This window comes from Labrus bergylta, chromosome 20, assembly GCF_963930695.1.
Source record: "Labrus bergylta chromosome 20, fLabBer1.1, whole genome shotgun sequence".
NCBI lineage: Eukaryota > Metazoa > Chordata > Actinopteri > Labriformes > Labridae > Labrus > Labrus bergylta.
In genome coordinates, this window is record NC_089214.1 from 22,585,516 (window position 1) to 22,607,630 (window position 22,115).

General features: G+C 41.4%; 2 protein-coding genes across 2 annotated transcripts; both read right to left on the reverse strand.

The window, feature by feature from the left end:
- Window positions 1-237: 237 nt before the first annotated feature.
- Window positions 238-10,969, reverse strand: LOC109992651 (agouti-related protein-like). The gene is made up of 4 exons (XM_029279595.2): window positions 10,826-10,969; window positions 9,553-9,923; window positions 3,403-3,485; window positions 238-2,601 (listed from the first exon to the last, which is right to left on the reverse strand). Exons 2-4 carry the CDS (start codon window positions 9,686-9,688, stop codon window positions 2,398-2,400), a joined length of 423 nt encoding a protein of 140 aa, XP_029135428.2. The 5' UTR covers window positions 9,689-9,923; window positions 10,826-10,969; the 3' UTR covers window positions 238-2,397.
- On the reverse strand, window positions 5,667-6,854 carry LOC136177238 (zinc finger MYM-type protein 1-like). The gene is made up of 2 exons (XM_065949141.1): window positions 6,726-6,854; window positions 5,667-5,909 (listed from the first exon to the last, which is right to left on the reverse strand). Exons 1-2 carry the CDS (start codon window positions 6,852-6,854, stop codon window positions 5,667-5,669), a joined length of 372 nt encoding a protein of 123 aa, XP_065805213.1.
- Window positions 10,970-22,115: the final 11,146 nt, after the last annotated feature.

Genomic DNA, 22,115 nt, shown 5'->3' on the forward strand with positions numbered 1-22,115 from the left:
CCCCAAGTTTGATGTGTTTCAGCTAAATTTGTCTCAAAAGCTTGGAAAAGAAGACAAGATATTCTGTTTAATTATTAGGGTTTGTCTTGCTTTTTGTTTTCTCTTTTTGTTTTGTGATGATGAATAGACCGACACTGCACTCTGGAACATTTTTATACATGGTGTCCTAAGCTTGTAAGGCTTATAAAAGTATGTATGTAGCACATCATAAAAGACGATGTTAATGCCTTGCAGGAATTCTTTTGACAAACCTCATTTATTGATTCATTTTCACAGCAGGCTGCCCGATCTGAAACACTGACACAACACAAACATGTGCACACATATTTACAGAGTGGGATGCTGTCCTCACCAACATGTTGCACTTAAACATCACTTTACTGATTTGTACAGTTTTATTTTTTAAACTAATACAGGGCTTTAAAGAATTGCTCTTTCTGCAGGTGAAGTGATTGTCAAACACTTTAAAGACAGCAGAAATACGTTTGCAGGAGATCGATATTATTGTTAAAAAAAAAGCTTCATATAACTTCATGTTACATCGCACTGTTACATTTTCCTTAAGCAGATCAAGCTTAAATGTTTAATCCAAACGATTAAGGACGTCACGTCGGTTTCTCAGGAGATCAACAAAGTGCAAAATAAAAAAATGAAACACAAACACCTTCATCAGTTTGACAAAGAATATTTTGTATTTAAAACACTCCAAATAAACACATCGAGATGTTGCAACAACACAAACAGTTTGATATTTAATATATTAAATGTGTCTTTGGTTCATTTTTCTGTTCTGCATCTTTGTTTTTATTTTGTTGACATGTTGTCAAGACGCTTTTTTTGGGTGCTAAGGGTGTTATTTTGGGCCTGTCTCCATTTTGGTAGTTTCTTTTTTTTAGCGCTGGCATCGCACATTTTCTTCTTTTTGTCGCTCAGCATCCTGAGCACAAAAACGCACTCTCCTTAGCCCGATCAGACGGCTCGTTCAGGGTGCGATATTTACGCCCCAGTGACGTCCTGCCTTCACTACAGCTTGTTTCAGACATTTCCATAACGGCGTTGCAACTCAGCTCAACCTTTACATCTTTGCATATTCATAGATACCGCAACGATGTAAGTTTGGTATCCAGTCTGTGAATTCACATTGTGTTACGGCAATGTGGAAGCACGATGTGACGAGAAACAGTGGGAGCTCCACATACACACTCAGCGCTGATCCCACCCCTGATCCGCTGCTGTTACTACTCCTGAAGACGGCACAGAGGTGGGATCCCTTCAGCCACACATTACGCCTCCATGAAATTAACCATAATGGCGAGACATTGCAGGGTCGTAAATGTTGCACCTTGGACTCCGCTCATCTGAACATCATGGCGGCGCGATGGGGGGACGAAGTGACAGAAGGGGAGAGCAGTGATGTGTGTGTGTGTGTGTGTGTGCATGTCAAAGTGTGTGTATGTGGAGCTTCAGCTTTTTCTCTACACATCGTGCTTCAACAACGCCGCACTGCAATAAGAATTCAGAGACTTTAACTCCACTATCGCGCCTTTGGGTTACAAATATGAATGTTCAAATGCAGACATAATGAGAGCGGAGCTTAGTTAAAACGCTGCTGTGGAACTGCACTCTGAAAAGGGCCGTTTTTGTCTCACAGTACAATGTCACGTCTCCCTCACCGACCAATCAAAATCAAGAGGGTTCTGAGATCAAAAAATCTAAATCAAAATCAACACTTCTGAGATCAGCTTTCTCAACAACAATGGCGGAGTAGAAACTCATCCGAGGGTCTTGAATTGAGTTTCTCTCCATTCCTTTGCTGCTGCACAACCGATATTTTGTCATTGATTTCATGTTTGCAGAAACTTAAAATAACAGACATCGGCGTCACTACCAAGGGACGCAGAAGTGATGTGAGCCAACTTTTGTAACCTAGCAACAGTTAGCGCTAAGAGACATGCGCTGAAATCTAAGTCGTGGGCGCTGCCAGCGTATGAAAAGGCATTAATGGACACAGGCTGTAATAAGCACTGTGTTGAGCCTTCAGGGCCACCGTACATCATAATATAATATAAACAAACAACTCAAACAAGCAGTGAAACACAAGATCGCTGGGGAAATGCTACAAGATTGTCAGCAGTATGGATCATTATACACAAATGATAATAGACAAAAAGTAATGTTTAAAAAACTTCAAATACGAACGAATATGTTTGAGGAAAAGATGAGTAATATTGTTTTTATAAGCAGCTGCCTTTCATAAGAGGTATACATTCATGGAAACTTCTTCATATGCACATTTAAAAGAGTTTAATTCAACACGATGAGTCACGTTGTGTCGTCATTAGGATGCATCTGTACAGAAGCCTGCAGTGTGTTAGTCTTGAGGTTTTTTTTTCTTCTCTAAGTTTTTGGTCGTGAGCTCATCCTCCGGCAGAAGCAGATGGCGTTGAAGAAGCGACAGTGGCACGTTGCTCCAGCGTCGCAGCAGCCCGACTGCGGCATGCAGCTCTGCGTGAGCTGAGAGCACTTCTGCGTCGTAGGTTTGAGCACCGAATCAGGAGGAGGGGCCAAGTCATTCAGAGGAACCTTTTTGGGCCTTTCCTTCTGGAAGATAGAAAGAAAAAAGTATTAAAGGTCTCATATTATGATGATCCACTTCCCCATGTTTCTCTAACTCTAATATGTGTCTCTAGTCTGTCTACAAACCCCCCCAATGATGAGAGAAGTCCATCCTCTCCGTCTTCTGCCTGCTCCACTTTTCAGAAAATGTGTGCTCAAACAGGCCGTTTGGAGATGTTCCCTTCATGACATCACAAAGGGCAGTAGCCCCTCCCCCAGGTGGGTGACACTCCCACAGCTAGGTGTTTGTTCTGCCCTCTGAGTCTGCCTTCTCACAGTAAACAATAGGACATGGAGAGAGGAAGCCTGAGTACACCCGTCCTTCCAGAGAAGGGGCGTGGTCAGACACAGCTCATTTACATATTTAAAGGTACAGACACAGAAACAGTCTGTTCTGAGCTGGGCTGAAATAGAGGGGTTTATAGACATGATCAAATACAGGATCAGAGTGGATTTAGAACAAGAATGTGAATGTCACCCTTTGTGCATGCTTTGTGGATCGCATGCTATCTTTTCCCTCGTTTGCACAGGTTTGGAAGCAGCAGCAGCAGCAATGCAGTCCTTTAGAGACTCTAACCCTAACCCTTAGAGTAACAATCTCAGACTGTCAGCAACTAAAACAACAACTCTGAGAGGACATGATTTGATCAGGAACATTTGCCCCGCTTATGTTGCAGCCGTTGAACCTCTTTATTATTAAGACACCCAATTATTTATAAATATGCTCCACATTTAAACGAACCAGGATGCACCTTTGATATGACTAAAAACAAACGCTGAACTTACCGGCACCTGGACTCTCTGTCGTTCACACTGTCCTCTCCTCGCAAACAGCGGCCTCTTTCTGCCCTTCTTGGGGTTAACAGGCTCTGAGTGAAGAAAAACATCAGGATTAGTTTAGTGCATCACAACATCTTATCAGAAACGTCATTAAATGCTCTATAAGTGTTAGACATTCACCCTGATGCGTCTGCACCTCTAAAAAATGACGATGTTCTCTCTTTGGACGTGCAAAATAATCCGGCATGTCTGTCAAAAACTTTCCTCAGTGCCTAACGTCGCCACGAGTACGCATTCAAAGCAACATACTCATTTGGTCAAGTTTTGCCTCGACTTCTTCCAATGTTCATGATTACCAAACTCATTTCCTGTCACTGCTCCTCAAGAGGGGTACGATTTGCACATTTTTTCAACACCCCTTTTCTTCAAGGATTTAAAGTAACCACTCTAACAATTAGGCATCAAGGTGTGAAGCACAATCACACCTGACACTAAATATATGGTGAACGCCACGAGCATTTCCTCATGATGTCCGTAAACTAAAGAAGGGTTTAGAGCCAGGATCTGTTTGTTCTATTTCACGATCATAAATCATTGGAGACACTTTCATAACGACTGGTGTGTGAAGTCCAACACATGCAGTTGGTGAAGATGCTGCAGACAGAACCTGAGGAGAGATGGAAACTCTTTCTGGAGGGAATCGACCCCGACGGGAGGAGTAAAGCACGTTTGTCTTCTTTTTAAAATCAAATGTACCTAAACTGAGCTGTTCAGTAACACGTTCAGTTTGGACATCCAGCATTGTGACACTATATGAGTTTAAAAATTAGGATCAGCACAATAGGACAACTTTTAAAAGTCTCTTGTTGAGCTTTATTTCACCCTGAGGAGTTTTATCTTTTTCAGATGGTATATTTTGTTTTAAGGCTGATTTAGCTAACCTAAATAATCACCACAGTTTACATCACATTTACCACAAACTGGGGACGTATCTTTCAAACCAAGCTTACACTAATGTAGCGAGCAGCTTCACGTTTCCTCCTTAATAGCCTCGTTTTCTCACAGACTTCTTCACAATCTGGCAACTTCTCCTGCCCCTGCTGGCCATCAGAGATAATGCAATAAGATTTATTTTTGGGCTTTGTGGTAGGAAGAGGACAGAGTCGGAAATCAGGGAGAGAGAGAGAGAGAGAGAACGGGGAATGACATGCAGGAAAGGGGCCACAGGTTGGACCCAACACCCCCCACCGCCCGCCCAGAGGACCACAGCCTCCGCACCGCACATGGGGCGCATGCACCAACCACCACGCCACCGGCCCCCTTATGCAAGACATTAAAATATTTCTGTTATAAATAACTCCAGTAAAACTGTGCAGAACACAGTGCTGCTCTTAGTTTTAATTTTTACCGTCATGAACTGAAATCCCAACACAGATTTTACACCTAATTGGTGGTAAAGTTGATTCTGATGAACCTCGCCTGTGCATATGGACTGTGAAACTGTCTAAACGATCTCAAACGATGTTCAAACAGCCTGTGAGCACATTTAAAAAATGATCACTGTTCTACTTTTTAATGTTTCATATTGAGCCCAGACATCATCACTCATTTCCTCCATCTGTGTTTGAATCAGGATTTAAAGGTATAACTTTGGTTTGGTTGTACAAAAAGTCTCTAATCATTCTTGACTTATCTGCGGAGAAGCGCTCCATGTTGTTGTGTAATCATTTTGTGTACAGGGAAACCGTTTCTGAGAGTGATACAAGTGTGAAGAGTGTTTCAGGGTGTTTGGCGCTGATGTGCAACAGCTGTCCAAAAAATGATTCAGTCTCAAACTGTGAATGAAGGAACTGCCAAGTTCTCCAAATATTACGAGAGGTCGCTAATGGGCTGACGTGATGTCACAATTACTCGCACAGACTCACAAACTGCAGAAAAGGTGAATGTTTCCTCGACAGACAAAAGTTAAAATATTAAACTTGAAACCTCAACGAGTCTCTGTTGGTCAGGGGCATCACTAGGTTTTAAGGACAGGGGAGGCTTAGCCTCCAAGAGATGCATAGGATGTGAGCGAACGTAGTGCGCGAGCACAAAATTTCACAAACAGCTAACAAAGACTGAGAAATTATTTATTATTATTATTTCAGACTGTTTTTTTAAATACAGTACAAGAACAAACACAGGTTTGCACAGTAACAGTATGTTTACAGCATTAACAACAAAAGTAAGCCAAGTACACTATTTTTAAATAACATTGCTACAATTGCGAGTTACTTGGTGGGTGGAAGCATCAAAGAATGCCATCTGTTTTTAAGGGTGGCAAATCGGTCTATCACTCTGTTGTGACTCGTATGCTGAAGCGTGTCTTTTTCAATTGACATGACTGCAAGACTGTGAAGTCTTTTCTGACCCATTGTTTGACGCAGCCAGGAGTGCAGCCGACGCAGTGCACTAAACGACCTTTCACATGAACAGCTGCTTACAGGCACTGTTAGGGCAACTTGGATGGTTGCCTTCAGAGAGGGAAATGTGTCTGAATCAAGGAGGTTGTGCACAGACAACATATCTTTGGGTGAACATCCAGCCTCTGTTTTCCAGGCAAGAAAGTTTCTGGCCACCAGAACCTCCTCTGTTTTCAGGTCAATGCTGTAGTGTTTTGCAAGTTCATTCTAGTGTGATTCACTCAAGAAGTTCTCACATTTAGTAGCCCTGCATCTACACTGCAAAATCTTTGCTCAAGCTCGCCAACCATCCTATCCACACAAGGGAAAAGTAACTCTCTTTCCAATGTGTCTGAGTTGTTCAATTCATTGCGTGAACCTGCAGTTGCCTCCAGCACAAAATCCTCAATTTTCCTCTGTTTATTCCTTGTCTTGGCACCTGGTTCAGGGATACTGTGGGTGTGGCACAGGGCTTTGGTTCGCTCATACAGCTCCATGGCAAATGCATCTGTGCGTTTGCCCTTAAGTGTGTCACACACTTCTTGTTTGCAGATCAAAGCCTCTGCCAGATCTAAAGTCTCTTTCTGAAGGAGCTTGTGGAGTCCTTCGGTTACAGACAGAAGTGAATGAAACATCAGTAGTGCATAGACTACTGAGAACTTATAGAGCTTTGCTCTGAGACCAACAGCTAGGGGGGATCCAATGGCAGAAAGGCACTCCAAAATGGCAGACAATGTCTCAAGAACTGCACTGATTGATCGCAACTGATATGCCCAGTGAATGTTTGAAAGTTGCACAAGCTCAATTGTTGTCAATCCAAGCCTTGTCTGAGCCTCCATGAACTTATGATGATTCACTAGGGAGGTGCTGAAGAAGGAGTACACACACAGCCTCTGGGATGGCCTTGCAAGTGTGGCACAACACCAGGTTAAGTTCATGAGCATAACAATGCACATAGATAGCTTCAGGATGGAGCCTTCTAAAATGTGCTTGTACACCTCCAGTGGACCCACTCATGACAGCTGCACCATCATATGTTTGTGCTATACACTTAAACTCTGCAAGACCATTGTTTGTCATTTGCAATGGATTGGGCATCAAATGATTTTCACTGCCCCCTCTGACACAAACAGCTAACTGCTCTGATTTTTCGTCCCTTGCCTCATCTGCCATAATGGCATAGATTTTAGACTTTGTCATTTCAGACACAATGACACTAATAACTTCCTGGGCACAAAAGTCAGTCATCTCATTCTGGGATGTTGGTGAGATATACTGATTTGATGGGGGGTTATGTTTTTGAAGAAAAGGATCAAATTTCTTCAAAACCTTCATGCACACAAGAAAATTCCGTCTGTTTGCGCTGTCTCTACCTTCATCATGGCCACGAAAAGGGAGTCCCTGTCTCCTTAACATAGAAGTGACTGCAACAATTCGCCTGAGATACTCTCTTCTCTCTACTATCTCACTCACATTTGCAGATGCTATCATCTGTGCAACGTTTCCCTGTTTGCTAGTTGCCTGGTAGCTTTTCCATGCAACAACATTGTCCTTATGTGTTTGTGCCATCTCATGCTTGCCAAAGATGACTAAAGCTTTCTTCCAGTTCTTGCAACCACTACTGACCAAACTATCATGTTTGATGTTTTTTGCCAAACACTCTACATGAGAAGCAGAAAGCTGTATTCTGGGTGACTGAATATTCTAACCAGTTGTGCTTTTCAAACCAGCTGTGGTGAAATGCTCTCTTCTGCGTACCAAAACTATCTTGTGGGTAGCTCTTCAGCTTTATCTGTCTGGGCCCTGTGTCTTTGTCACCTAAATCAAACCCTGTAGTGGAGTGAGTTGCTGCAGCTGCTTCATCATTTTCACTCTCTTGGTCTGTTTGCTCTTCTTCTCTCTCTGTGATAACTTGATCTTCCTCTGCCTCTTGATCCATCTCTGGATCCCCTTGCTCTCTCTGACTTCACCTTGCCTGTTAATCTTTTTCTCCCTCAGCATCTCCTTCTGCCTGACCCTTCAAGATACACTGAAACACAATGAGTTGAATTAAGGCTTCAACCCCTCCAAAAATAGGCCTAATGACGCCACTGGTGTGCAAGCTAGGTTTTTATTTGTCAAACAGGGAGCACTTGGTTCATTAAATACATGGGACTTTCTGCTGTTAGCTGGGGGCTGGAGCTAACTAATTGTTACTACCAGCAGTGATGAATACTACTTCTTGAAAAACTTTCTTATATCCATTCTTCTTCATTCACGTTCTTCTCCTCATGCTGTTCTAGTCGGCTCTGTGTGCTTCAAGGTACGCAGGTACCGAGTGCAAGCAAGGTCGCAGGGAAAACGTGGACTGGATTTTCAGTGATGTGGGCGTTCTCTATATGAACAAGTGGAATGGATTGGATAACGACGCACTGAAGGGGCTCTCTCTACCTTACACTATGAAGTGAAGGGAAACTGACAGATTTATGATCATATTTAAGTGAATAATAACAAGTTATATGAGTATTTATTTAAATTCATATTCTGGCCACTTTATATTGAATTAAAAAAATAAAATAAGAAAAACACCAAATTATTTAGGGGGGCTTAAGGGGCCTGACGCCACTGCTGCTGGTTAAATAAATACAAACTGGATGAAGAGATGATTCAGCCGTCAGAGAGAGGTGAGGATTTGAGAAGTGTCACATGAATCAGTTCTTACTCTCGGCGCACATGTGTTATTATGACACTGTGTGATGTAATTTAAGTCGTGCGGCGCTGTTCAGTTTACGGGCTGTTACGCTCCCAGACCGCCAACGGACCCAGACCAGTTTAACGGTTTCCTGGAAGTAGTAAATTTTTGTTAACCCGCTTTAATGACCAATACTTAAAGCTAACAGTCAGTTGTGTTTTAACTCAAAAGGAAGTATATGCATAAAACAGTCTCTAAAAACGTATAATTCACAGTGGGACCCTCCTGCTGCAGCCGTACGCATGGTTTTCTACCAAACTCACAATGTGTGACAAGAGTTATCCAGCAGCGTTCGACTCTGCCGCACTAAAATGTGTGAAACCATGGTGAGAAATAAATTCAAACTGAAGCTTTTATTGGCTCCTACTACAAACCTGACATTTCACAACTTGTCAAGAGTCACATAAGAAGCACACATCCTTAGTTTGCTTTAAACTGATGTTGATTGTGTGTGTGCCAAATTCATTAGTGTTGCTCTCGTTTTCTCTTCATCCTCAAATCTAATGACTAAATGGTAAATGGACTTGAGCTTGTATTTTTCTTTTCTAGTCTTCTGACTACTCAAAGCTCTTTTTACACCACAGGTCACACCTACACATTCACACACTGATGGCAGAGGCTGCTGTGGAAAGACTCCATCAGTATTAATTCATCCCATTAATACGGCGCTGACAAAGCAGCAGGGGCATGTCAGGGTAAAGTGTCTTGCCCAAGGACACATAGGACATGTAGCTGCAGGAGCTGGGGATTGAACTGTGCCACAGCCGCCCCGGTGTATTGAGCCGATCCACTGCACATTCCCCTTAATTAATTGTTTTAAACCTCCAATCAATACTTTTCATTCGGTTTAAAATATTACATTTTACTAGACTGCTATGCCGAACACCAGTGACAGTTTAATAGATAGATAATTGATTGATCCCGAGGGAAATTCAAACAGTGATCATGAATTTAACAAACTTTCTAAGAGGTCCATGAACTCACCTGCGGTATCCGGGACCTGCGCCCTGCTGCCGCGGGACAGAGAGCTTCCTGCGGGCTGCAGATCGTTGAGGGAGAAGAGTCCCGCACTGACGAAGGACACATGTAGGAAACCAAACATCAGGACCGTCAGCTTCATCCTGACCGTGAACCGATCCTGTCCTCAGGGTGCCACAGGGAGCTCAGAGAGATGCTAAAGTTCTTTAACTTTAAATCCAGGTTGTGGTTGTGTCGTTATTTGTTCTTTAACTGTGATCGCTCGCTCTCTCTCTCTCTCTCTCTCTCTCTCCCTCTCTTTCTGTGTCCAGCTTTTATTTATTTAAGAGGCGCAGGACACGCCCCCCTTTGTGGCTTCACGCTTTGAGAAAAATGACCTGCAGGGTTGGAGAAAAAGTTTTGTAAAAGAGTAACAAAAAGTAACAAAAAATTACAGAGCTAAGATTTCATCTTGTTTTACATTTAGAGAACATTTTAAATATCGAGAATTAAATCGAGATCACTGTCAAAGTGTTCAGAATGAAGTCACGAAAAAGTCCCAAACTTTAATTGTTAAGGAATACAGTCTGGACTGAAATCAAGTTAATGTGAGAAAAAGCTCAAAAAGAAGTCCAAATGTTGAGACAAAGTCAGGAATAAAGTAAACTACGTTTGAAATGAGTTTAAAAAAAGTCTAAATATTGAGAATACTTGAATCAAGTAGAAATGTAATGAGCCGGCCGTCCTGGTGATGTAAACATGCTGTAGACACGGCTCGGAAAACTCTGAAAACATTACAGACAGTGGGACTCGGGTGTTACACTCATTGTAGACAGTCATGACTCACAGAGTTATTTTCAGAGGATATACTTGATTTTTGAAGTGTTAAAAATCGCATATTCTTCATTTAATTAATAACAAAAAAAATGAAGTGTGGAAATAAGTCCACAATTTATTGAAAAAATTAAAAAAGATTAGATACAATTTAAAATAAAAACTCAGGAGTTGAGGCATCAAGAATCAAGTCACGAATAACGTCAAGATGTCAAGAAGGAAGTGATGATTAACATAAAACTGTTCAAAATGAAGTCACAAATAACATCAAAATCTTTTGGAAAACGTTTACATCTGTAAGTTTAACAAAAAGCTGAAAAATGCTCTGATATACAAAATGTTTGAGGTGGATGTTACTTTTGTTTTGACATCCGAGTTGTTTGAGAGTTTTAGTAAAAATTCAACACTGGTGGATTTTTTGTCATATTTTTGTTCTCTTTCCCCCCAAAGCCCAATTCACACATACTCCATGCACGCCGCGGTCCGTCAGCGCCGCGCACTACGTTGTACTTAGCTGCCACTGTAGTCAATCATTGTGTTCACACAGGGCGCGCTGCGGTCCGTCTCTGGCGCGTGCTACCAACGGCACTGCGCTCTGCTCCGTTTTAAGTACGCAGCGAGTCTATTTTCAACGTAGTACGCTGCAGGCACACGTCAAGCTGGACAGAATATGACAGCCCAGACAGGAAGTCAGACAAGGAAACGCACAGAGCATCCGGTCAATTTCAAAATAAAACACAACATTATGTCAAAACAGGAACCAAATGAACAACAATGCATCCTCAGAAAGACAAAGCAACATGTTGTTTGCATGTTTTTCTCTTAATTCCCGCGGGATCTTGTAGTTCTCCTGTGATGTGTCATGGGTGTGTTCCCCTGCGCTGACGTCCCAGAAACGGATCCAGTGTGAATGGGCACGAGCCGTCCGACTGAGCAAAACCGTGGCGCTGATGGACCGCGGCACGCATGGAGTATGTGTGAATTGCGGGTTAAAGGGGTTTGGGGATGTAAAAGAATCCCAAATTCCCATCATTCTGTCTTTCTATGTGAACCCACTTTGCAAAAATCCACCACAATTTTTTTTTTTTTTTTAAGTTTATTGTTTCTGCAGCTCTCTCTCTCTAGTCTCCGATATAATATTGTTCTATAAAATTGCTCTAAGTGTATTTCGGTCACCCTGCTGCTCATATGTTCTAAAATGTTTCCATCATGCATCACATAGTAGAACAGGAAACAGAAGGTCTGCATGAAAAATAATCTACACTTTCCATACTGCTAAAGAAAATAATCCGTGCAGGGCAGCAGCACTCAGTTCATGTTTACGTTGAACTCTTATGTTCCTTTATTCTGACGGTGGGAAGGATTTTTTAGTTTATCAAAACACATTTTACTGCGGCGCTTCAGGGCTTTCTCTCCGAGTCGTAAGTGGCCTCTCCGTGCGAAAGTAAATATGATTTGATTAGATGAATACACTGATTTACAATAAACGGCGTGATCCAGAATATGATGCAAAACGTCAATATTTATCTGGATGAGAAGGAACAGATGGATTTGAACTGTTTCCATCAGTGTGAATTCAAACATAATTCTCATTTCAGGACTCAGACAGTATTAAGTGATAAGTGATAAGTGATATTGGAGCAGCATCGGGTTTCCATATGTTTCCAACAACCACTTCAAAACCTTTTGACACCTTGATGAATCTACAAAATGTTTAAAGTTTCTGCTCCTGCAGCCTCTCGGATGTTTTCTGAGAGAGTCTTAAGTTTCTGCAAAACTGTCGTCACCTTCTGATGCCTGGAATTTGGGGCCTTTTCTTTCTCTTTTGAATAAACATAATAAACTAAATAAACTCCATGCATGTGAGCGGGCATGGAGGATGCAGCAAGGGGGGTTGATACCACAACAGCTGAAGTCAAAAATGCAATGACTGAAGAGCCTGAAACTGACTTCTTTGTAGCAGACCTTGATTCTCCTTTATCATTAAATTACTCTTTATGTCACGACTTTGATTCTTGGGACGCTATAAAGAGTGGATTTACTGCAGCGTGGGGAAAAGGATGATCTTATCTCCACAGAGACTCTTAAAAACAGAGCTTGTGGTCAAGTTGATCCCAGTCAGCCTGATTTAGTTCCACTAAAAAACTCATGGATTAATGCTATCAAACATGCATAGCAGGAAATGGATATAAAACAAAAAACATCAATTTAAAAAGAGGCGCACTCTCACTTGTATGTGCCCAGTTCAATAACACTTGATGCATCGTTTCATTCAAAGAAACCGAACAACGCTACCTCACTTGACTCCCATTAAACCAAATTCTTCTCAGATGTTTATTTCCCAACATTTAAGTATCCTCAAAAGTCCAAAATGTGCCGACACACGCACACTCAGAGACACACACACTAAACAAGCAGACAAACCAACAATGACAGCGCGGGGCTCTGGTGAATGCAATGGCTCGTCAGGCTTTGATGTAAAGAATTTTGAAAGTCTGCAAATCACAATCTGTGGCATGCAAAGATTTATGAAAGGCTATTTCATCAGCGTGCCGGTGTCTGTACCAAATCTGCTCAGTGGTTGCATCTGCTGGTGATGTTACACAATATGATTGACTGTATGTTTTTATGTTGATGTATCTCATTGTGATTGGCTGTTTGTCGGAGAGTTTACAGATGTAGTTTTCGCGGGTCTTCAGACCGAGAATATGGACGAATGCTGAATCTATGGAGAATTTTACAAAGAAAGTACAAAACTGGTGTAAACTGTCACACCAAGAGGTTAGAGCATGTGGTGTACATCTGATCTTACACAAGGCTTTCTGACTCTTACCAGTAGGTGGCGCCATTACAAACATTAAATACTGGCATGTAAATATGTTAATGTTCATGGCATTCTGGACGCTGTGTGTTTGAGTTCTTCCTCTTTCATAAGGAGACTGGGGCACCGATGGCCTGGCGGTTTTGGAGCGTTCCCTGTGTGTGAAGGTCGTGGTCCTCGCTGCAGCGGCTCTGGGGTTCGGTTACGGCCTCGGCCCTTTGATGCATATCATCCCCCCATTCTCTACTCCCAACACTTCCTGTCTGTCTTCAGCTGTCCTATCCAATAAAGGCAAAAACTCAGGGGCGAGACATTGACCTCTCTCTCCGACTCTCTGACAGCCAATCACAGTGTGCTACATCATCATACAAACGCAGGCGAAGGACCCAGAGCAGACCTGACCACCCTGAGGGTACAGGTGTATAGGAATAGTTTTGATGGTCTGGTTCTCTTTCTTCAGCTCATATGGAGGCATCCGTCATGTTAGCGTGTTCTTTATTGTGTTGTTTCGGCTACACCATTGAAGATACGGCATTCTCATTAATAACCTCTTCAGTTATTTATAAGCCATCAATGTTTCAGCACCACAGGGAGATATTTACAACTTCCTGTAGCATGCAAAACATTTCTAAACCGGTCCCAAGTCAGCCACGGACTAATTTATCATCTTTAATTCTTTGGCCTCGCACCAAACCCTCAGGAAGTGTGCCAGGCTCTGAAGACAATTTAACACGGTTACCAAACTGTGTAATTTCAACTACTGAATCGGCATGAGTTGCACACGACCTAAAAATACTTCTCCAACTACTTGAATGATGCATGAGACACAAGAGGGTAAGGCTGGCTACATAACAAATTTAGGCCGATATCTGGGCCCCAATATCTGGGGCTTGTTGCAACTGATTATTTGTTCAATGAATCCTCAGGTGTGTGGTGTCAATACGATTATTTTACTACTCTTGTTGCAGTTGGAGCCTCCGTGATCTGGAATCATAATATGAAACGTTTCCAGATCTGACTTTTTCCCTCAATAGACAGGGTTTCTCTGGCTTTCTCTTTTCTCTTTCTTTCTCTTTTTTTTTTCCTGCTGCAAAACAGAACTCATGCCAGCACAGCCAGCTGACGACATCAATCGCCCTCCATACTTGTTCTCCCTCTTAAGTCACATTTGATCATGCAAGTTTCTGTGAGATCTGGTGTCGGTGGATTTGCCACTGTGAAATCATTACTACAGACGGCAGGTGTGTGGTCTCGCAGTCTGGCCAAATCGTCCAGTGTGTGTGTCTGTGGTCTCCCATGTTCATAAAAAAAGTAGCAGGCCTTATTGTATTCTTTTACCAGTTTTTTTTTCCTTTATGCAATGGCAAAAACTATTTTTGTCCAATGCTATACCTTCACACAGACCATCTGCGATCTTCCATTTTCCTACATCGTGATGTTGCAATGAGAATATCCAACTATGAACTGTTACTGGAGAAGTTTCCTTTGGGGGGAAACTCCTTTTTCCTATCAAAAGACCAGCTTTACTTACTCGAGGAGATCATACTCCTCAGTCCAATTTATGGGAGTAGGAATGATTGTGCCGCCATTTTCCCAATCAGAAATCAGTGTACCATCAAAATAATCTTTTGTCAGTGATACTTTTCAAGTTTTTATTTTAATCCATGTTTGTCTTTGAAATGTTCATTGGCTTTTCTTTAGGGTCTGTCTTGCTGACATTATCTACAGATTATTACATAATGATTTTAAATTGCCGGTAACTAGAGCCTCAAATTGCCGGTTGAGACAATTTCCAATCCAATAATATCTCAACACTGTCTGAACCGGTTTTACCATTTAAACTTTTGCAGTTTAAAGTGGGATGAAAGCCGTTACCAATCCACTACAGGACCCTGGAAACAGAGGTGTGAAGACTACATAGCAAAGACTTGGCTCACCTGGTTCACACAGGTTTGTTGTTTTTAACTCTGACATTTTCAGGTCGAAAAAACAGAAGAATAATTATTGACAGCCTAAAGGTTAAGTGGCTGTCGGTCAATAAACGGCAACATGTGCCAACCATCAGCTGGAGAAGTCAACAAACATCCTGCTTCATTTGTTTGTTTGTTCCAACACCTGACATGTATGCTCCATTTTACTGCATGGATTTGAAGAATTTACATTAATGGCTGTTTGCAAACAGAAAATAAAAAAGCAACCTCTATCCCCTCAGGGAAATCAAGTCAAAGTCGGCTTTGTTCAGATTTCCATCGGCACCGTGAAAAGCTTCCATGATTGCTTGTTACTTTTAGTGATTTGTTATATTTTATGGGACTAGTACACATTGAAATATACAATTTTAATTGTTATTGGTTAACCCTTTGTTTGATAAGGAAAAAAAATGTATTGAGATTAAAAATCTACTTTAAGAGTGTCCGGGCAGCAGCCCAATAAACAGCAGCCTTAAAAACAAACATAATTAAGATACATAATTATAAATCATTTAAAGATGAAAAAGGGACATTTAAACAGCAAATTTGGGTCAAGATCGCCCACAACCATATATATGTCAGGGAGAACATCAACAGCCAACTGTGTTCATCTCAAAGTTATTTAATATCCTCTTAAAATCACTCAACGAGAGCAGTTCGTTTAGTTTCAGGTCTTTATGCAATTTGTTCCAAGTAAAGGGAGCAGCAAACTTAAATGCCTTATTCCCTAGATCAGTTCTGACCTTTGGAACAGGCAGTAAGAAAAGACATTCCTGAACTCTTCTGACTAGTGGAAGTCAGACGGTTTGAAGGAAGTAGACATCAGTGTTTAAGTCTGCTTGTGGACAAAAAAGATGATCCAACACGTGCATACAATAAACAATGATTGGGGGAGGGATTTAACATTAAATGGTGAATAGACTTGAGCTTGTATATTTCTCTTATCGTCTTCTGACTACTCAAAGTGCTTTAAAGAGCCAATATTATGCCCTTTTTGGGGTTTGTATATTTAATCTATGTACTTACTTTTGTACGTTCACAATAGCTAAAGTTAGAAAAAAGTGTCTGTTTTCATGTACTGCTCCTCCTTGCTCCCTCTACGCTCTGAGTCTGTCAGCTACACTCTGCTGAGCCCCCACTGTTAGACCCCACGTGGGCCAAGTCTGCTCTGATTGGTCTGCCGATCCGCTCTGTCGTTATTGGTCAGTTGCTCAGCACGCTCCTCAGAAATTTCAACATGAGCTGCTGGGCTTGCCACAACGAGCCAATGGACTTAGATCAGCGATCTCACACTGACAATGACGCCGCACTGACAAATTTTTATTGAGGGGGGCTAGAACCGAGCATTACATGCGGCTAATGCTACAGCTAACAGGGGAGGTAGGAGAAGCCACGTTTCCGCGGACTTTGAATTTTTGCACATAGATGTGCCTAAACATGCACAGGACACTTGGAAAACACACTAAAGGGCATATAAAACCAGAAAAAGTATAATATGGGACCTTTAACACAGCAGGTCACACCTACACATTCACACACTGATGGTAGAGGCTGCTGAGTAAAGAGTCCATCAGTATTAACTCGTCCATTCACATATATTCACACGCTGATGGTAGAGGCTGCTGAGTAAAGAGTCCATCAGTATTAACTCGTCCGTTCACACACATTCACACGCTGATGGTAGAGGCTGCTGAGTAAAGAGTCCATCAGTATTAACTCGTCCGTTCACACACATTCACACGCTGATGGTAGAGGCTGCTGAGTAAAGAGTCCATCAGTATTAACTCGTCCGTTCACACACATTCACACGCTGATGGTAGAGGCTGCAGAGTAAAGAGTCCAGCAGTATTAACTCGTCCGTTCACACACATTCACACGCTGATGGCAGAGGCTGCTGAGTAAAGAGTCCACCAGTATTAACTCGTCCATTCACACACATTCACACGCTGATGGCAGAGTCTGCTGAGTAAAGAGTCCATCAGCATTAACTCGTCCATTCATACATATTCATACGCCACGGACGAAGCAGCGGGGGCAATTCGGGGTCTTGCAAGTGTCTTGCCCAAGGACACATCGGACATGTAGCTGCAGGAGCTGGGGATTGAACCCCCCACCCTCCAGTTGAGAGATGACCGACTCTACCAACTAAGCCACAGCCGCCCCAATTAAAGATGATGAACTTCAGAGTTCTGTGATACTTTAAGTCCAGAGAGTGTAAGCTTTAAGACAAGGCGTTGTTGTATTAAACAGCACCGTAGTCCAGCACAGAAAGTCTCTTCTCATATTCAAGAGAGAGGCAGGATTGGATCTTAAAATAAAACACGCTGTTTCAGTTTTAACCTTTCTACCAGCTGCTGAGTGTGAGGCGTTAAAGGGAGAGACTCATCAATTAAAATATGCAGATATCTGTAGCTCGAGCAGACTCGATCTGTGTACCCTGAGAAATGGAGATCGAAGGGAGGGTCCGCGGTTTAGATTTTGCATTTGTGAAAGTTTTGTGTAACAGTGTTGAAAACAAGTTGTAACTTGAGAGCTTGATCTGGAGTGGGTGCTGAGCAGTTCTTAAAAGTGTCATCAATGAAAGAATAAATAAATAAAAATATTGAATAGGAGTGGCCCTAGGACTGACCCCTGAGGGGCACCTTTGGTAACCGTGAGTGCCCATGCAATAGTTTGTAGTTCACTTCAAACAAGTCCAAATCCTTTCTCAACCAGAACATGTTGTTGCATAAAGATAATGACGTTGTTTATAACACTCCATAAAAGCCAGTCACCAGGTGCTTAACAAAAGACATAAAATCAACAGACAAAATGGGCAATAAAACACAAGTAACCAGAGGGAAGCATTAAACTAATTGAACTAGACAGAACAAATGCATTAAAGGGACAGGATGAAACACTTATAATTAAAAAACAGTGAGTTAATAAGTGTTTGTTGTTGTTGGCAGGTCATGAAAACAAAGATCCTGTCTCCTTTTTTAAGAGCCACAAGTTGGGGATTACTTATGGAGACCCACCAGAGGAGCCTCGGCTGGATTATTAAAATCTGAAAGTCTACTCTAAATCATAGAGGAATCCATTACATTACAGCCTCAGAGTGTGAAAAGTGAAGCAACTGCAAACTTCATTTTTTCCAATGTCCAGCAGGTGGCGACGGTATCTGTTGCAAAATGAAGTCTAATTGAGTATCAGTCTCTGAGAAAATAACGTCTTTACAGCATGATGTTCATTTACTAAATTATCTTAATTTACAGTAAAATCATTAAGTGTATAAGAGAGTTGGCAAATTATTATGTTTTTTCACACTGATTCATCACATTTTTAATCACATTTAAAATCTCATTATTTCGCATTTAAAAATAAAAATAGTCAGGCTTTTATTTTGAAATGTTGTACTGTCTTAAGCTCAGAGTACTGTAACATACAGAGTCCAGAATGCCATGAACATACTGCTGTGTGCTTTTGTTTTGAAATAAAGTAAGGCCTTTCTGGTAGAGTGAAGATTAGGACATGAACTTCAGCACAGAAACAGGAAGTGGTTAGGGATCCCGAACTGAGGTCAAACAGCTCAAAGGAACGGTAAGAAAGGTCAATGTGTGATGTCATAAGGTCAATGTGTGATGTCATAAGGTGTATATTACTTTGGACTCGACAGCTGAGCTGTCTGAGAATTTGTTAAAGTGAAATGAGACATTCAAAGATGCAGCATCACTGTGACTATAGGGAGACACTGAGGACCACTATCTACGGTGAGCCTGAAGGGACAAAAAAAGGGCAAGAGAAACCTTGGACCTTAATCCCATAGATTGACGCGTTAATGCTGACAGCCCTAGTTACGCCTCCCTCCTGTTTTACAGATCGCATTTTTTTTTACCTCTTAGTCACGAGTGAGATTGCAGAATAGCCTCCTTGGTCATCTAATAAACTCATTAGAAAAAAGTTTACTGAGGGGTTAAATCAAATTGGGAGTAGGACCCTTTTGTCACAGACTTGCCCCTTCTGACAATCAGAAATAACACAGTCACTTCTGCCAACCAAGCTAGCGGAAATGCTGGATGAAAACTGTTATCTTGTTCTTTCTCCAGCTCCGTCCTTTCATCCAAATATGATCTTGGTCTGGCTCCAAACAAAAGAAAATTGGTGGTGACAAAAATTCCAGACATAAAACCGAACTGTAGGTTTGAAATGCAACACAATGAAAAAGCAGCTTCAGTTTGGACAGTTTGCACTGACAGAGGAAGGACTCTATTGAGTTACAGTCAAAAAGAAAATAAAGATGATTAAAGAAGTGAACATAATGGAAAAGTACTACACCGATAAATTCAGTTAATGTTCTGAAAATGTTGTCAGGATCAGACCTCTGGGTTTATTATAATAACAACTTACAATTCAACACTTTGTCACCCGGGGGGAAATCTGTTGCCACAGCTTTAGCACAGTTGGTACACAGGAATACATGTATGATAACGTAGCACGGGAAGAAACACATACACAACAGGAAGAAACATGTAGACAGTGAAATAGGCCAGTCCGAGGGGAAGCTTACTAAAAGCTTCAGTGGCTGAGGGAACAAAGCTCTTTTTAAAGCGTGCCCTCGTCCAGGTCAGAGTCCTGGAATTCCGACCTGATGGCAGTAAAGAAAGGAATGGGTGACAGGGGTCCTGGGCTATGGTGAGTGCTCTGTGAGTCAGCTTTTTATTATTACTGTAATTAGTAAAAGGGCAGTACAATAAATCGCAATTAATTTCAATTGAATTTCACCACCCTTCCCTCGGGCAGACTAAGAACCCTTCACACACGAAAAGAGTAAGGAACAGCTTCTTTCCCAAAGCTGTAGACAAACTTTTCAACCCATAACCCATATATATATTTTAGATATATGACCAAGATGCTGCTGTACAGGATTGCTGCCGACAAAGTTTTGTTGTGTTCCTAAATTCAATGACAATAAAGCGCCAATTTTATCGTCATAGCGATATGAACTTTCACAATAAATACATCAAGAAAGTCAACCTTTATCGCAATAAATACAAATAAAAAACTTTATCCCTCAGCATGTGCACATTGCTCCTATTGAATGGAAGTCTGAATATAATGTTCATGTTTTAAACCATTTTGATGTAATCAGATGAAGCTACAGCTCGCAATTGCTCCCCTTTTTTTGTGATAAGCCATTTTCACATCTACACTCCTGAAAATGTATAGATAGTTTCAGGAGGACTGCTCTGGATATTCTGCTGATCTGGTTGTTCACACATGCACCTCACAGCGGGAGAATATTCCTGTCAGACAGGAGGGGAGGCGGGGGGTCTCCTGAGGTAAAACATGGCGTTAAAAGAAGACATGGAAGTAGCTGACGAAGCAGCAGAGTCCTCTATACGACACTATAATGAGAATATTTGTCTTTGTATCAATGCTACGTGTAGTTGAAGAGAATCTCAAATGTGAACTAAAGAGTGGAGAAGAACATACTGGAGAACAGGAAACATGCAGCAGCAGGTTCATTAGAGCACGGAGATGGTGCGCAGACAGTCTATGGTTGTGCAGCGATCACAGGGAATAAACGTCAGCACCCCCCTTTCATTAGCTTAAGGTGAATTCTCCTGAGAATATTCTCGCATCAGCTCACTTGGACTTGCGACGGAAATAATATTATGAGGCTGGAGGAGAAAGTTGCTTAGTCCGGGGGAAAAAATTGGCTGTTTGCGTTCACACATACAGCTTCTCCTTTTTCAGGTGTTGTCTGCAAGTGGGAAGTTAAGTGGATGAGGATATAAAACGTTTTGGGATTTATTTTGGATTTAGAAGGAGCATCCTGCCAACACAGGTATTGCATAAAACATTAAGAACAGCAGATAGTCAAAGAAACTGACTTAAAGGTATATGCACTTTTTAGTTTTTGTTTATCGCTATTTATATCGGCATTGCAAATTTAAAACTTTTTCCGCATATTTGTCTCATATCATGTGGATTTATGGAATCGTTTTTATAAAAAAATGTAGGATGTTGCAAAAGATTTACCCAAAGGAAACATTTTAATGGGGACCGAGGAAGGATCCCTGTGGTACCCCTTTTGTGTAAAATGAGTAGCGGATTATTTATAGTCTTATGTAATTGAACTAAAGTCCAACACAGTCAAACTTATTTCGAAGAAAAAGTTCACAGATTAGATTCCTGCCAGGGCCTTTGCTCTGTCCTCCCACTTATTGTATATCTCCAGGAAAAATGCCCAAAACATAAATCTTTAGGGAAAGGTCGTATTGCGTAATTCAAGGCACCATTGTTACCTTGAAATGAGTTCCTCATTCACATAGTTTTGGTTTCAATTGCATGATTAAGAGTTGCAACTTTAGATGACCTAAACAGTAAATCAGATAACCTGTCGATGAAGTCTGATGTAAGAATAGTTTAGTTGTGCATCAGGTGTGTAAATGCTTGTATGAACTTTTATCCCCTGTGTTGTCAATAAATCAGCACTGGGGCCCTTTACTTCACTCCACCTGTAGACCATCAAACATCCACACATCCTCCTCCCGTGTTATGCAAGTTCATACACATGTTCATTCATTTTGGTGGACTGACATCCTCCTCCCAACCTCCCTCATCTTCTGTGAAAATGGCATCTCAAATATTTAACCTAATTTGTTTTACTCTGACCTAATTTTAGGCTCATCAAATTCATGATTTCCTTTTCAAATGTGCCCACTCTCTAATGATGAGTTATATATAGGCTGTGTAGATAAAAGAGCTCCTTGTTCTGATAATGATTACAACTATAATACTCCATAATAATTATTGCTCCTGGTTCATAAAATTATACTCAATATGGAGTAAAACTAGAATTAACTCCTTGTATACCTGCGCCAACCCCACACTTTTGTTACTACCAATCTCTAGAGGTGGGAAAAAATCGGTTTGTGTAAAAATTGAGATTCTAATATTAATACAAAAATAGACTTTGAATC